Consider the following 16,703-nt stretch of genomic DNA (forward strand, 5'->3'; position numbering starts at 1 on the left):
TATGGAAAGTATCCTCCCCTGCCCCCCAAGTGTTACCAAGCGTGAGAAGCTGGGAGAAGTCCTAGATGTGATTCTGAAGGTACTGAAATTGGGGGCGGGTGAAAGGAACAGCACACAAAAAAGTTTGTGGAGAGAGAAACAGAGATAAATTTGTAAGCATTAGTCCATTTTTGTGTTCTGGTTAGTTTTCATTCTAATCCTCTTTCCAGGGAAAGCAGTAGAAACAATCTAAAGACTTACGTTTTCGTTGCATCGCTTGAAATCCAGCTATGTTCTTGTGGCTATTTTAATGATAACAGTTGACTAGCGAGATTAGAGATAATATAAGATATAGTTTCCAGTGGTTATACTCATAAAAGCATCATATGCTGATGTATTGTAGATTTTATTTTCCCTTAAGTTACTTGATGAAAAGCATCTTTGGAAATAGGTGACTGATTGTCTCCTCAGTGTGGCAGTTCATATATTTCTAACATATGGAGTGGCTTTATGGTGTTCGGGTACTAAAAGCTAGCCTGTGAAATGTTCACCTTCTGCTATAAGCCCTTAGGCAACGTGGATTATGATTTGCTGTCACGCAGGAGACTGTTTATGCCAGTAAATTTGAGTAAAGTTTAGTGCTAAAAAGTAACGTGACAGCTATAACTTCTATTTCTCTGCATGGGCCAACCAGACTTGCTACAGTCTGTTAACCAGTTGTGTTGTATTATGTAAACGGGTGAGTTTTCTTGAAGTCATTCTCTTTCTATCTTGAAATCAATAGACAGCTTTGGGAGATAGGAAAATTTTAGGGGAGGGTATTAGCTGGATATCAGTGCTGTATCATAATATCTAACCGCTGTATGTGATGTTGTGTGCAGTTTAAATAACATTTTCCTCTTAAAGTGGCTATCTTTAAAATGATCTTTTAATACATTTTAAAGCCTTATCCACAGTTTCTCTATTAAGTCTTTAATGTGTTCTTGTAGAAAATTGGAAGGAGCTTGAGCTTTGCTCTGATGAAGGCCACGATGCCTTTGGCTTCTAAAGATGGAGTGTGGGGGTGGTAATTTGCTCATGCAGCATGAAAGCATTTAGTTCTTTCCCTGCAGAATCTCCTGCAAGAGAGAGCGCCTGTACACACAACGCATGCAAAAAAATTCAAGCTGGAGGGCTGTTGATGAAGACTCTCCTCTAAAATTAAAGACTTGGTTATTTGAACGTTGTTCAGAAAGGAGCCTAGTAACACACTGATCTTTTTGAATCATTTTAAATATTTAAAACTTGCGGAACTGTTGTTGCTGAAATGCAGATCATGATTTTCACAAATGAAAGGAAAAACCCTTAAAAAATTAAAGGACTTTTAAAATCTTTTTTTTTTAGTAACCAAATCCAGGGGGTGGGAGTGGGGGAGGGGAAAAGCTTTGAAGTCTCTGAGATCTTTTCCCTGAGGTCAGAAGTTTCTGATGATGTAACATACAATACAGACCAAGCCTTCACTTATCAAGGTTAAAGTTGATGGAGCTTGTATGAACTTGTCAATCATAGGAAGCAGGCAAAAACAAGCCAGCTGTTGTGAGGCATGGCTTTGAAAATCCTCTGTGTTACAGTAAATGAGACGCAGAGGTTGAGACAGATTCAGTTCTGCGAGGCTTTCAAACTGGCTGGCACATTTGTAAGGATGCAATGCTCACATATCCAATGAATATGGGTAAACAGCTGTAAATCCCGGTAAGATTGTCTTGTCTTTAGTGTTAAAGCGTGAGAGAAACAGCTAGAGGTGTGCGCCTTAATTACCTTTTTCTGTTGGTTCTGAACAGAAATTTGCAGTATTAATTCATACAGTATTTCTTTTGTTCTCCAGGTCTTTGAGTACAGGCTGCGTCTTCTGTCCCTATCAGCAGAAGCTACAGTAGCAAATTAGGAATGATGCAATGCTTGGTACAGAATTTTATTTTTCTTAGCGTTATCGACTGCTCTGTTCACTGATGGGTTGGGAGAATAGAGGGAAAACGTGAGTTAATTCCAGCTAAGATGCTTTGTGTGCATGTGCTCACACACACGCACTGTTTTTAGCGGCTTTTGTTTTCACAGTTGGCATCATGCACGCTGGAATTAGAAGGCAGTGCCTTTTGAAAATATTTGTTTTCTGGACTGAGGGCTGCAGTGCTGCTGTTGTGGCTCGGGGTGCCAGGCTCGGGGTTCCTCTCAGCTAGGGGTGGTGCGAGAGCTTTTCATCTTGTCGTTTTCCTGGCAAGCCTGTTACTGTGAGTGCAGGCTTGCACGAAGACCTTTTCCACAGCAGCAGGAGATATTAGCTGGGAGTGTAAGAGAATTGGATGTGACTATTGGAAGCAAGCGGTGAGTGCGGCTCTGAGTGAAAAGATGGCTATTGAAATGTGTGCATATGCATGCTAATTAATTTAAATAACTGGTTTAGGTTTTTTCTTTTCCTTTAGAGATGAGCTACGTGTTCATTTTGGTGCCTGTCTGAGAAACCCAGGTGACTTAGCTATTATTCACACAGTGTTTCATTTTATAGCTTCTGTTCTGTTACCGAATTTTTTTTCAGCTGCAAGCAGCTGTTTTTGGTAGTAACAGCAACAAGGAAATAGCAACAGCATATCAGAAAAAAAAAAAAGGTCTAGATGTTAAAAAAAAAAAAATCAAAGGAGTGGCAACTGGAATGTAGGGGTTTTTTTAGTAAATTGACAAAACAATCATTTTTCTTTTGAGCTTTTTTTTTAATGTGACTGTGATTTCCTTGTTAGCAGTGTTGGAAAGTATTGTCTTTTGTCTCTGCAATGGTTGCCATTTGTGTAATATGATGGCTCTTGTTATACTGTTGGGATATTCTGATGATTGAATTCAGTGTGTAAGTACAGAACACATTAACTGGTTGACTTAAGTGAGCAGAAGTCATTTTAATTCCATGCAGGCAATCCCCTGTGTGCTAGGACAGGCGTGCAATAGATAAAGCAAGTAAGAATACAGCCATAAAAATTATCTTTTATCATTGATTTTTGATGTGCAGCAGAATGGAGGAGGGGCTTTTATTTTCTGAACTAAGGAAAGAAAAACATCCCTCCCTCTGCCCTTTGCCACACGATTCTTCCCTTCTGTATAAAGGCCTCTATGCTGTTATAAGAAATTTAATTTTAATCGGATTTGATTTTTACTGTGGGCCTATGCATTGTGCTGTTACCCATGACTGACTGGCCTACATTTCATCCATCAACATATCTTTGGTTATCTGCTGCAGAATTGAGTGGGTCTGTTGAATTTATTTCTGATTTTCATGGGGAGAGAGGTAACATTTTTAGAAAAAGAATGAATGTGAGATGAAACCCATTGCTGTGTATGTTGCCATGCAGGCAGGACAGGAGAGAAATTCTGGTGGGATCGACAGACTGGCGAGCAGCGTCTGTTATCATATTTCATTCTGTGATAAAGCCAGGTGATAATGCAAGGGTTGTTAAGCTAGAGTGACATTTTGCTTTATCACATTGGGTGCAACAATGAAGCTGTATTTAGTGTGACTGACTAAACAGATAGCTGCCATCAGGGCACAGATAATGTTAACAGGCATTCAGAGACAGAACTGGAAAACCAAGACTCACATCATGATAAATGGGTTGTAGTGTAACAGTGATGTGCCATGGGGTATACTTTGTGAAATATCTTGCTGGTTTTATACTTTCAGTTGTCTTCTGAAGTATATCAGGGCATCTCTTTGTTTCTTTTTGTTTCTTTTTTTGTTTGTTTGTGGGGTTTTTTTGGTTTTTTGGGTTTTTTTTTTGGAAAGAGAGCACTCTCTCATCATTCAGCATTCATTATTCTTTTCATCTTAACACGTGCTTTGGTTTTAAGACCATTTGCTTCAGTAGTGCTTCTGGGATGCTAGTTGCCATCATCTGTCTCTTCAGACCAAGGCAGTGAACAGCTGTACTTCTTTGTAGTGACTTATGTGCTGTGCCTCTTCCTGGAGTGACTGTTACAGTACAGCCATCATGGTGATTAAATGATCTGTTTTCTGGAGGGTCCTTTATTCTACGCATTTGTCTTTAAAGATTTCTAAGCAGTTTTGTAGTCCAAGTTCTCATCTGGCATCTTTGGAATACACTTCATGTGTCACTATATGGTGGATAGTGCATGCTGTACTGACTCAGTAGTGATAGCAGATACAGTGCTCATCAGAAAAATGGACCACTGATAATATTGCCCTCATATTGGATGTCCAAATTGTGGTGTTCTGGTGTCAGTGTCTCCTTGGTATTGCAATAGTAAAACCAATTTGAGGGTTGCAAAACCTTTGGGGTCCTGGAGCCTCTGAAAGAAAAAGTGTGTGGGACTCAGATGAGAATTCACATACCTTAGAAGTAAGATGTGTACATGTGAGTAAAGTGCTGACTCAAGTTATAATCCATAGAGATCTTGGGCTCCATTCAGTTGGCTAAACGCAGGTGTCTAGTGAGACCTGAGATAGCCCAGCATATCCCACTTGGCGTCCAGCTGCCGCCTCTTAGGGGAACTGATGGCTTTGAATCTTTAAAGTTTCTGAAATGGTAGAAGACATCTGTGTTTGGGTAACTAAATTGATCGCCTAGACAGCGAAACCAATGCGTGATTTGCTTGTAGAGACTACTTTAGGGTGAGCTGAATCTATTAGATTGCATTGACTGTATCAGTATGGATTAGACCTCAAACTTTTTCCTAAATTTCGAACAATCTTACCCTGTTACATCCTGTTACAACTTTGTAGCATCCTGTTGTGGTCTCAAGCAGAACGATACTGGATAGAAGAAACTACTCTCTATTTGCAGACTCTTGCGGCAGCACTTTTGGATCCCACTGTGCCAAGTGCCAGGCAAATACACAATGAAAACATAGTTTCAGCACATGAAGTTCACAGCTGAAAAAGTAGCATATCGGCAAGGGCTCTGCCTATAAACAGGGTTTTGGCATAAGCAAAGACAGTGTTTCACAATTGCTTTAAGCCACATAATTAGCTGTTTCAAGCCAGGTCAGTTCCTTGATCCAGTTTTCTGTGGGGCTGTACAATTCCTACTGCTAATACAATGGAGAGAGCAGGAAGACAAAATCAGAGTGGACTAAGGAGACTGCCTCTTCTGGCAAAATATCTGCGTTCAGATCAGTTTAAAGGGACTGCAAAACTGTGGCCTTGATTATGAGGGGGTGGTTGTTATTGTAGGGTGAGGACTTTTGTGGAGGAGTCTTACTCAGGTATGAAGGCCTTTTTCCAGTGTAGCTTGTAGTGTTTGAGAAGGAATTTAAGCTAAATCAGAAACAGCCACTCCATTTGCTCTCTTTTGCCAATAAGTTAGTGCAGGACACATTGTTGCTTACATAACTGTGCTTATATTTTATGGTGAAACTTCTGCACAGAGGTCAGGTCTCTAACAAACGTTGCATTTTTCAAATGTTGGCTAATGCATTTTTGCAAAGCTTATCTAGTCTGGGATTTTAAAGTTGGAGTGTCTTGTGGCACTGTTTGGCTTCGCCTGAAGCATTCTCAAGAAACTGTAAATCAGATAGATACAAATCAGACACATTGAGTTGAACGAAGTGACTTCAGTTATTGAGATACAACATTCAATCAAATCATTCTACCTCTCTGTCCAGTTTTAGTCAAATCCTGAGTATGGGGTACATGAAGGAAGTGGTTTGGGGTTGTTTTTTATGGCAACCAACAATTTTATCCTTCTGATAGGCATCTATACATAATGATTCATTTTGGTAATTGCTCATTGACTCCACTGGCAGGCTCCTATTAACGTGTGTGTGTGTGTATGTGTATATATAGCTCTCGCTCTCCATGGTTTAACTTGTGTGTAATAGCTTACATTACTGTTACCTGTCTCTGGTTTGTTAGAATAGCCTGTTGTGTTATTGCTGGGGGGCCTGGGGGTGTCCGGACTGGGAAGGAGACTTGGTTGATTTCCCTGGCTTAGTGTTTACTTGGCCTTTACATTTCAGTCATGAGCATGTATGCCCCAAGCTAATGGAGCCAGAAGGAAACTGAGAGACATACTTGTCCATCTGGGTAGAAAATACTTAGTGCCATTATGGAGATACACATTTCCACCCCCACGGTGGTAAGTGGTGGTGTTGTGTTTTGTGGCTATGGCCATTATGTGAAACATGCGAGCCACAGAGCAGAGCTCCTTCCGAGCTCACCTGGCCGACAAGTGCGCAGCCTCTTGTCTCTCCACGCAGACCTCCTTTGGGAGAGCGGAGCACTCTTCTAAGTGAGAGCTTCTTGAGAATGTGAAGGACCGATTTTTGTAATGAAGCAATTCCTTCTTTTCAGTTAGAAGCATATTTTGGGTTTCTGCCCCCTACCACTGAGATATGAAGGCTCCTATACCTAAATACCAAAAGCAGGTACTTTTGGTACAGAAAAGGCTCATGTTAGCCTCCTGTACTAGACCCACCCTTACTGAATACCACTTTGTATCAACAGCATAAGTCTGTTGATTACACTTCCTTTGCAGTTCAGGTTAAGTGAGTGGTGTAAGTCATCTGACAGTCAAAGCTGTAATGTCATCGCATGCCAGGGATGGGGAACGTGGTGTGCGCTTTCCTGATTCGGTTGCATCAGGAAGGCTCTTTCATTTGGATAGTTGTGGCATTGTGTCATGGGGATGGGGGAGCTTTGGGTTTGAAGATAACTTAGAGTTTAATGTTTTTGATGATGACTGGTTTGTTATCTAGAATGGAAGTGGTAATTAAGTCAATTGTCATGTTTTCAGATGACTGTTCTGTCTCTCACTTTGTGATGTTTGGTTATAAATGATGAGTTCCTTCCAGTGGTATGTTATCCTTGTATAATCCTATGGGCCCCATTTCCGAAACAGCTGTGTTCTGGGCGTATCATTACATGAAGTACCAACAGATTTAAAGTAGCTTAGTGGACTTCTTGGTATTGATAATAATGTAACACCTTTGCAGGTTCTTGCCACTGTGTTCTCCTGGGGCTTGGAGCTTGCTTTCTTTTCCTCCTTTCTGAACAGTAAGCTCAAATCTCTCCAAAATAATGTGAAAAGCATGTTTTGCATGAGGACCCGCTCACACTGAATGCAAACTAGCCTCTTTGTTGAATGTAGCCACCTTTCCTCAGACCCATTTTCTGTGGCACTGCGAAATGTTTGATTAATTTTGTGGAAGCTGTATGAAGGCACGTATGTATTCTCTGAATTTTATCTCCACGTTTGCAAATGTAGCATCTCTAAATTTCTCTGTGCTGTGATTCTTTATTTCCTTTTACTCTATTTTGGAAGGTGGCAGGACTACTAAAGCATTCATTGCTTCTAAGCCAGGGTAATAATAAACAAATTTCGTTACATGCTTTGGATATGTAAATGTGTCAGATTGGTGGTATACTCTGTCCTGTTTGCTTCCACCAGCACACCCACTCCTGATGTGCATGCGAAGTTCAATGTATACTTTGCAAACTGGCTGAGGTAGTGCATGTAATTTATGTCTTTGCAACATTTTGTGCCATGCCCTTGATTCTTCCGTGCACCTAAGTGTAGCTGTTACACTGTCTTATGTTATGGCTTATGTATGTGAAGATGAATAGAGGCCTGAAGAATTTTTTGACACAAGTTAACTAGGAGAAAATTGTGCTCTACATGGGTTATCTAGACAATGAAAAATGCTGATTTAAACACAGTATTTCACACTTAAGGCCTGCAGTCTTCATTTGGTAAATATTTCTATTAAAATCAGTGGAACTATTTAAAGGCATGGTTCTGCTTACATTGAACTCACTAGGGAAAACCAGCTGACTCTAGAGATGCCATGTAAGCAAATCTGAATAGTGTTGGTCTTTCTGGCCTCACATCATTTTACTTAACGAAACTGCTTCGTCTAGCGTTAAAATAGGAGTCAATAAATACTGCTTCATAAAACAAAATTGACTCTGAATTTGTCAGATGACTTGAAGTTGTCTGAACCAACTGCTCTTAGTTAAGAGCAATGTGAAGAGATCTAAGTTTAAACAATATTCAGCTCCTCATTCATGTTAAATTGAAAACTTACCCATTAAAATTTAATTTTAAAATTTAACACGTCACATGAAAGAGAGAGATTGTGTATGTGACTGTTCAGGAATTAAATTGTGAAAAAGCCATCTCTCTTGGAAGCACAATGCTATTTTATTACTGACTTGTAAAAATCAGTGTGAAGTACAGTTATTAAAAATCCCATACATCAGGCAGTTTAATGACAACGTCCAGATTTTTTTTTAGAACTTTTTTCCATAAGTGCTAAAACATCACAGATCCAAGCACTAAAAAAATAACAATTTTGAAAGTAATTTCATTGTCCAGGTGTGAAAGTAGAACCCACATATAATCAGTTGTCTTCCCACAATAGTTCATTTTAAAGATTTATTTTAATTTAATTAAAATAGTAACGCAGTGAGTAATTGCTCCACATTTTTTTTTCTTCTTGAATTTGTAATGGGCTTTAACCTATTACTTATTTTATATGCTTTTATCTCAACTTTCGTTTTCATACACACTGATGTTAACCACCTATAGACTTATTCTCAAAACTGATACAGTAATGTTAATAACCTGTTTACGTTGAAAATTCAAGTTAACCTTACTTTACAAATAGGCTGGGAAAGGTGCCTCTTTCACAGTCCCCTCGAAAGAAAGCTTGGGCAGTGCATGTCTACAGGGTTACTATTTTAAAATACAGAGACCAGTGCTGTCAGTAGCATAAATGATATTAGCAGCTCTCTGAAGCCTTTTACTTCTCTATTGCAGCTTCTTTTCTAAGCTCACAGTGTCTCTTCAGCCTCCTTTAAGCAGAGAGCAAACCTATCTTCTCTCAGGGCTCCAGAGGTACTTGGGGTTTTTTCTGCCTTCTGTTTCTTTCCCAATTTGTCTCTATCTGGTGAGTACAAATGAACTACATGTCTTGTGGCAAAGCACAAGCCTGGAGCCGCGAAAGCCTGTTTCCTGGCTAGAGAAATAGAAAGTGTAAAATTGGAATAAACCCAAAAATATTTCTAAGATGAGGCCTTTTTGGCCATTGTTTGTCACTTGTGCTGACAGGACAAAAGAAGTTCAAGTTTAAAATAAGCCTGACTGGAAAATACTAACCTCTCTACATTTTCTTTTCTGCCTTTTTTTCGGGAGATATTCATTTTCCCTTTCCCAGTTTTTTAGCTTCGGCAAACATTTTGCTTGCACTCATTTCATTTTTCACCAGTTATGCAAAAATTCAACCTCCAGATTCATAATTGAAGTTCATGGTATTCAATTCACATCTAAAATGACACTGAAGTATTAATTTTGCACATAGAGAAGAAACTTGTTTTCTGCACTTTGTTACTGACTCTGAAGCAAGAAGAGAATTAAATTTTAGTATTGGGATTCCTCTTCTTGAGACAGTTTTATTTTCTACCAACATTTTGCAAGTTTGTCTGCGCCACATACATCAGCGCTTGAGGTGTGCTGTGCATTTAACTATGCCATGCACACTGCAGTGCCTCAGGTTACCCAAAGGTTGTGTCGCATCCTGTGGTGCTCCATACCCTGATTTAGCCTGACATTATGCTTTGACTCATCATGTTAGATTAGGTACACTGTGTGTGCCCGTACATGAGAGGATGTTTTTGTGCTGTACAGTTACTGTAGATTGGAGGAGTTGGTGTTAAATGTTGGATGTGATCTCGGTGTTCAAGCTTCCTGGATCGGTGCGGTGGCCTCGCGCCGAAGGAAATAAATCAGCAGTGCACTAACGACGTATCCTTCTCTCTAGGCAAGCTGACACAGGGGCCCTGAGGGAAAACCCACGGGAGAAGAGGGATCGGCTGGACCAGAATTTAGGCCACAAGTGGAAGGCATCTGTCAGACCTTTGCATGCACGAGAGGCTACAGTTCTGCCTCACGAGAGCCGGGGGAGGTCTGGGACATTGCCTAGTGATTACCGATACTCTCAGGAAAACGTGTACGAAAAGAACAAGGATCGCAGCCTGCCTCATCTCCCCTGCTCGGAGCCACAGACCCGGAACGAGAACCACTCCTGTCTGTCCCGGGGCAAAGGAGAGGAAAACCATAGGGTAGAGCCGGCACTGCTGAACAAGAAGCGTGGACCTGCTCCTCAGAGGCCACCACCACCTAAAAGAGATAAATACAGGCGACCAGATAATTCTGCGCCGTCACTTGGCACCTCTTCTGAATCGCTGCTGGTAGCGCCCAGCCGGCCCTTTCCGTCCTCGTCCCCCAGCTCCGCTGAAGTATTTGCCAGTCACTCCTCTCTCTGTCAGAGTCCTGCAGCTTTCAATGGAAAACTGAAGAGTGCTAATCCACAGCAGCTCCAGCAAGCGTCATCCACGGAGAATGTTTGTCAGCACTTAGAGGAAAAAACGCACCTTAGGTCTGAGTCTGTGTTATCTTCCAAGTATCAGTATCTTCAAAAACGTGGCATGGAGACATCAAGGTCCCCTTCTCCTCAGTTTGCACCACAGAAGCTCACTGATAAACCTCCTGTGTCCGTACAGGATGAGAACCCAGCCAGGTACTAGATGTAATTCCTTTACTATTTTATTGACACTTTTTGCCCAGTTAGACCTTATTAATGGTTGCCTGTTAATTTTCTTTACTAAAAGCACATCCTTCAGGTTTATTAAGCATGAGCCATCCCAGCATGTCCTGAAGAGACCTAAGACTTGTGTGAAATTCCAATTGGTACCATTAAAGTCCTTCAACTGGTCTGTGGTTTCTTTTAGTTGACTGATGCTGCTCAGGTGTTACAGCTGGTAGGTAGTAGAAAATGAAAGGGATTGATTCAAATGGATTTTCCACTCTAAGTCTGGGCAAAATCAGAAGATTCCCTGTTGTCATTTCCCCCACCCGACTCTGTATACGAATATGAATCGGTGTAGGGACAAAGCAGATGTGGGAAGGGAAGCTGTATCCTTTGTGAGAATATCTGTTTTGAAAGTGCACGCAGTAAGGTACACTGCCAAATCATGACTGTTTTCATGTTGCTTTTACGATGAAACATGGCACTCCAGGTAGTCTGCAGAGGGGTCCGCAGTAGTGTTTGTGTTGAGGTGGACTGAAGATTCAGCAGGAGAATGTCAGTCCTTTCCCAGGCTAGATAAACTCAGAATTAGACAAACTAACTGAAATTAATTGATTGCTGTGTCTGTCATATGCTGCTAACATCATGGAAGGTTATTCTCCCACAAGATAACAAACTCTTCCAGGAAGCTCAGGAATCTTAGTTTTCATAAATCCTTCAGCACTATAATTCATGGTTAAAGAATGAAAACAGAACCTCCAAGCTGAATGAATGCAGAGGTTGCTTCTCTTAGCAAAATTATTTGGAATAGCTTTTCTCTGCTGTAATGTAAGTGGTTGAATAGACTCAATCATGCTGTTTTCCAGTATGCCTTATGACATAGAAAACATGAATCACTTTTTTTCCTAAACATGCCTTGATGTTTTTTCCTCTTGTAACCAGAGGAAAAAAATGACATTTCATCCTTCAGTGTTTTTAACATGAAGTAATAATACAGTTTACTATGAAAAGTGCAAGGTCATGTGAACCCTAACATCTATGTGCAAAGGCAGATGACAGTAATAACTTCCTTAATGTATTGCTTTGACTTCCTTAATGTATTGCTTTATGAATAGATACTAAGGATGCATAGAAAGCTAATTGTATTTGTCCTTCCTTTTTACTAAGCTTTAATGTTGAAATGAGCACTGAGGTGTGCCTAATTATATGCCCATATCTGAATGATAATACACTTACTCTGCAAATCTTTTGTTAACATTTAAAATTCTTAAGCCCAGACAGTTCTTGTTTGTGCACGATGTATTGTCCTCAGTTAATAATTACATTACTCAATAAAACAGGTATGACAAGAAAGAAAAGACATGTGGGCCATACCTCTGAACCTTCTATATGGTATTTACTATATGGTATTTATTTCATATGAGTAAAATATGTCAAGTAGATTTATCTTAATATTCAATTAATTAGATTTGACTTACTGCTTCTATTGGCTCCTTGCATATGAGCTTTTGGACATGCCAGTTTGCATGCCGTGGGCAGCTGATGTTTGATGATGTCAGCATGTAGCTGTTTACTCTTCTTTAAGGAAGGTGTCCTGTTTATCAGCAGGATAAACTGAGTGAGTGTGCAGGGTTTCCTGCAGCATTTTAGGTAGAACAATGTAGTGTGGGGAAATATTGGTGGTGTGTAGAACCCAGCTATTTCCAAAGATGACTGTTCAGCAATAATAAAGATGAAAAGAGTGCATCAGTAGATGTGCATCAGTAGATTTCCAGTAAACATACACTCAGGTCAAGGAGTGACTGTGCTCGTGGTTGGAGTAAAGCTTCATAATGGCCACAAGCAAAGTTGCTGCAAATCAAAATTTCATGCCACAGTTCCACAAATGGAAAACCTTCAGAAATCGGGAGGATAGTGATTGCAGAAACAGAGTTTCTGAAGCACCTGGTGTTGAACTGTCTTTGCTGTGACTGAAATCAGTTGACTTTGATGCCTTAAGTATCTGGAAAATCTTTTACTAGGCTGAGAGGAATGTACTCAGAGTTTCAAAACAGGTGCCGGGCATTTTAGGTAAAGAATTGCAGTCAGCTCACTTCTTCCAGTTGTCCCACACACACTTATGCATGCATCTCATATTTTCCCCGAATTCAAAAATGTGTTCCTCTTCACAGTCTGGTGGAGTCCAAAAAGTGTGGGCTTTTTTTAAAAACGAACAAAAGAAAGGGTCGGGGCAGTGGCAGGCCTCTGCTCAGCTCCGCTGCAGGCAGGAGGAGAGCCCATGTCTGCAGGCAGGGAGCTGGGGCTGAGTGGCAGGCACGGGAGTGAGCTCTTTAAAATGACAGTCGCCTTGATTGAAAACACCCCGACCAAAGGGGGCGGGGGGGGGGGGGGGGGGGGGGGACGGGGGACGGGACGTTCAGCATGGGCTGGAAAACCTGCCCCAAAAGTTGGATCAGTGTGCCAAAGCATGTCTGCAAAGCACTTGAGGAAAGTAATGCCTATTGGGAGACTGCACATTCATTCAGAATCAAATATACCTTTAAAATATAAGAAAGAACTTCTGAAAAATATGAAGTCAAACAGATTTTGCTATTCTCTACAAAAGAAAAGTACAGGACAATAAAGTATAAGTTTATTTTTAAGGAAAGTGACACACCCACACTTAGAGGAAAAGAGCCGTAGTATGTCTTACTCACTTATCTGAAAGGCGGCAAGCTACTCAGCCAGATGAAACCAGATATTTTAGCTAGTAGGCAATGTTCCTTTACTTGCTGTAGAGCTTCCAAACCCACGTTATGACAATAATTTTAAACTTTCTGCAAACTCAAAACCACCAAACTAGACTTCAGTTTCTTATATGGTTTACATACAGTACAGATGTTTCAGTAATGTTATTTAACATGTTATTGTCCAATTTAAAAATATAAGTTAGCCTCCTCTTTAAATAGCTTGCCTTACTGAATGTCTAAGGTGGTCCTTTGTGCTATGCAGTACAGAATTTTTGCTCTAAGCTTCTCTTAAAAGGAGTATGCAGAATTGTGTGTTATCTTCTTCAGGGGCTAGTTTTTCTTTAAGTAGAAAACTAGGACGCTATGGTGGGATCTATTTATTAAACTTCTGTATCTTGTGTGAAATTTTATAAATACAGTTTTGTTTTGTTTTTTTTTAAATCATATAATTAAGTTTTGAATGTTTTCCAGGTTTTCCATGTGTGATTCTTTGTTATTCTTATAGCTCATCTGCAGGATGCTTCCATCTGGTCTGTTGTCTCTTCCCTTGGAAGAGCTGGGAATTGATGTGAGGGCATCACAAATTCCACAGGCAGCTAAGCCACCTGTCAGGCCAAAAACTGAGGCCACTGTTGGATCTGCGTGAGGAAATGAGGTTGAGCTCGAGGCCTATTTTCCCCCATATGTGTGGCAACAAAGGGGTAAAAGGCAGTTCAGCAGCACTGTCTCAAATCTGGGGCCTGGCTGCTGAGATTGGACCCTCATGTTCATGGAAACAAACAGAAGTCCTGTACCACGACTATTGTGCAAGGCTAATGTTAGGATTACTTACAAATGAACTAATACTACTTAAAATGTGTGGGCAGAAAACATGTAGATGCAGGGTTTGAGATACAGTGCAAGGAATATTCCATTACCTAGGTCTCTTATCTACCTTTTTTCGTATTTGGGCTTCCCCTCTGATTTGCAGATAAGAATTGAGATGTAAGGTTCTTCCATTTCTAAAGATGAATTTTCCTTATTTTCCAGAATTGAAAGGGTTATAGACAACAATACTACGGTGAAAATGGTTCCCATCAAGATAGTTCATTCTGAGAGCAGCGCAGAGAAGGAGAGTCGGCAAAGTCTTGTCAGTACTATGGAGCCTCCTGCTTTACCCAGTGGTTTGGAAAAGGACCAAATTAAAACACTCAGCACTTCTGAGCAATCCTATTCACGATTCTGTGCTTACACCAGGCAAGGTATAGAGCCAGAGCCAGAAGCCAGAACCAAACCAGCTGACCCTCAACCAGATGAAGAACCTGGGAGCAACTTGAAGGACAGCAGTGCTGCCACACCAGCAGTCAGCTATGTAAAGGCCAAAGAGAAGACCTTTGAAGACTGGAAGTCAGAGGAACTAGCCAGAGAGATTGTGGGAAGAGATAAATCTCTAGCAGACATACTAGATCCTAATGTGAAAATAAAAACAACAATGGATCTGATGGTTGGAATATTCCCTAAAGATGAACACCTCCTAGAAGAAGCTCAGCAGCGCAGGAAGCTCCTGCCAAAAGTTCCTTCTCCAAAAATGTCAGAGGAGAAGTGAGTATTACTTTCTGTAGGCCAGTGGTTTCTTCTGAGCTGCTGTCCAAAGTGTGTCAGTTTTCCTAGGGGGCGGAAGGTGAGGATCTTCCTACCGTTGAGGTTTGAGGCTTTTCTAAGACTTTTCCATTAGAATAGCAGTCAAGCATAATACTGCTAACGATACCATTAATGACAGAAAGAGTGTTGTACAGTATGAAAAGTTTCCCAAGACCTGGTTGAAAACTATTCGTGTGAGAACTTAAGGAATAATTAACTTCTCCTATTTCATGGTGATTAGATATTTTACCAAGATCATCCGGTCTAGTAACTGGATAGAGAAGGGACAATATTTTAGCATTTTTTATGTGATGAAATTTTGCAAAGACAACTTGAAGTGCGCATGAGGCATTTCCTGGAAGTGAATGAGAACAAAGTAAGAAAAGATTTAAATTCCATTAAATTCCATCCATGTTGATGTTCTGTGGGTCTTTTGTTTTCTTCATATGAATTACCAGATTAAGTTGTATCCTTCTTGAGAAGTTCGTGTGTAATTCCGTAATGAAAAAGATCAGTACTTACATTGCAGCATCCCACATTTGGCAGTCTGAAAGGATACTCTCTATGACACTGAGGTCTTTGCACTACTTAGTAAAATGTAACTTTACATTTTGTTTCCAGCTGAGATATCTTAGGTCCATTTCATTCATTGTGATGGTGAAAGGTCTTTTGCACTACTTCAGTTTTAGCTTTTGGTGGGCATGTGCTGAGCTCATACAAATTTTCTTCACAACCAGTATTGATTTATCCTCTTACATAGGTAATGGCTTTCTGTTGAACCCCCTGCTTGCTTGGTGAAATGATGGCTCTAAAAGATCGTCCTTTCTTTTCAGTGATTAGGGTGTCAAGGCAGTTAATGAAAGTTTTGACTTTTTACCAGGAAAGAGGAGCAGAGCGCACCATCTGCCATCTCCCTGACAACCAATTCTACTTACTACAGCACATCTGCACCAAAGGCAGAGCTGCTGATTAAAATGAAGGACATGCAGGAGCAGCAGCAACAGCAGCAGAGCGAGGATGATTCTGAAGACGAGCTGGACCATGACTTGTCAGAAAAGAAGGTAAAAGACATTTCTAAAAGTGTAATGGGAGGCTCTCGTTTGCGTGCATTTCATTAACCGTGAATTTGCTAGGTAAACACCCCTAAATAAAAGGCCTTCTAGATGTACAGGATCACTTGGAAAATCAGCCTGGGGTTTTTCGGGGGTGGGACGGGATGGGACACATGGATGGTGTTAAGTGTCCAACTGTGAATTTAGGAACTTCATATTAGGTGCTCTTTGCAGCTTGATGCACATTTTGGAAGGTCCCAAGGGGAGAAGTTTTGCGGGGGGTATTTTCAAATATTGTTTTCCATTTGCGATTCTAGTGTATTTCTCTCACTTGCTATGTACAAAGAAACAGTAGTGCTTATGTATCCCACTGTAACTGGTGGTGGTTTTAGTTGCTCCGTATTTTTGAAATTTACGTCCAGGATTTGGGTTTGTCATGAGAGAGAAGGAACACCCACACCCACACACAACCCCCTTCCCCCTCCTCCCCTCCCCAATTTGTTTTCATGAGCAAAAAACCACTTTGCCCTCTATTTCTCCTACCTCCCAAATTAACAGGAGTAGTGGTGGGAGATAGCTAATCAGCTTGGTGGATTCAGTGTGGAAGTTACTCATCACAAGGCAGGCAGTCTTCTCCACTCTTGTTCATCCCCATCCTTTGGTGTTTTATTTCTGATCTAAGGTCAACATAATCCCCTAGGTATTAAAGTGATGATATAATGACATTTCTGTGGCTTGAGAAAGTGTTGTACTACGT

General features: G+C 40.7%; 1 protein-coding gene across 2 annotated transcripts in view; it reads left to right on the forward strand.

Annotated features, from left to right (window-relative positions):
- SHROOM2 (shroom family member 2) overlaps nucleotides 1–16,703 on the forward strand; it is a 130,497-nt gene that overhangs the window by 103,762 nt on the left and 10,032 nt on the right. For both annotated transcript variants that reach the window (XM_050914886.1, XM_050914887.1), the window contains 3 exons: nucleotides 9,778–10,536; nucleotides 14,304–14,855; nucleotides 15,775–15,955. In XM_050914886.1, coding sequence (XP_050770843.1) covers nucleotides 9,778–10,536; nucleotides 14,304–14,855; nucleotides 15,775–15,955 — 1,492 coding nt within the window. The remainder of the gene's footprint in view (nucleotides 1–9,777; nucleotides 10,537–14,303; nucleotides 14,856–15,774; nucleotides 15,956–16,703) is intronic.

Source organism: Gymnogyps californianus, chromosome 1, assembly GCF_018139145.2.
Source record: "Gymnogyps californianus isolate 813 chromosome 1, ASM1813914v2, whole genome shotgun sequence".
In the NCBI taxonomy this organism is placed as follows: Eukaryota; Metazoa; Chordata; class Aves; order Accipitriformes; family Cathartidae; genus Gymnogyps; species Gymnogyps californianus.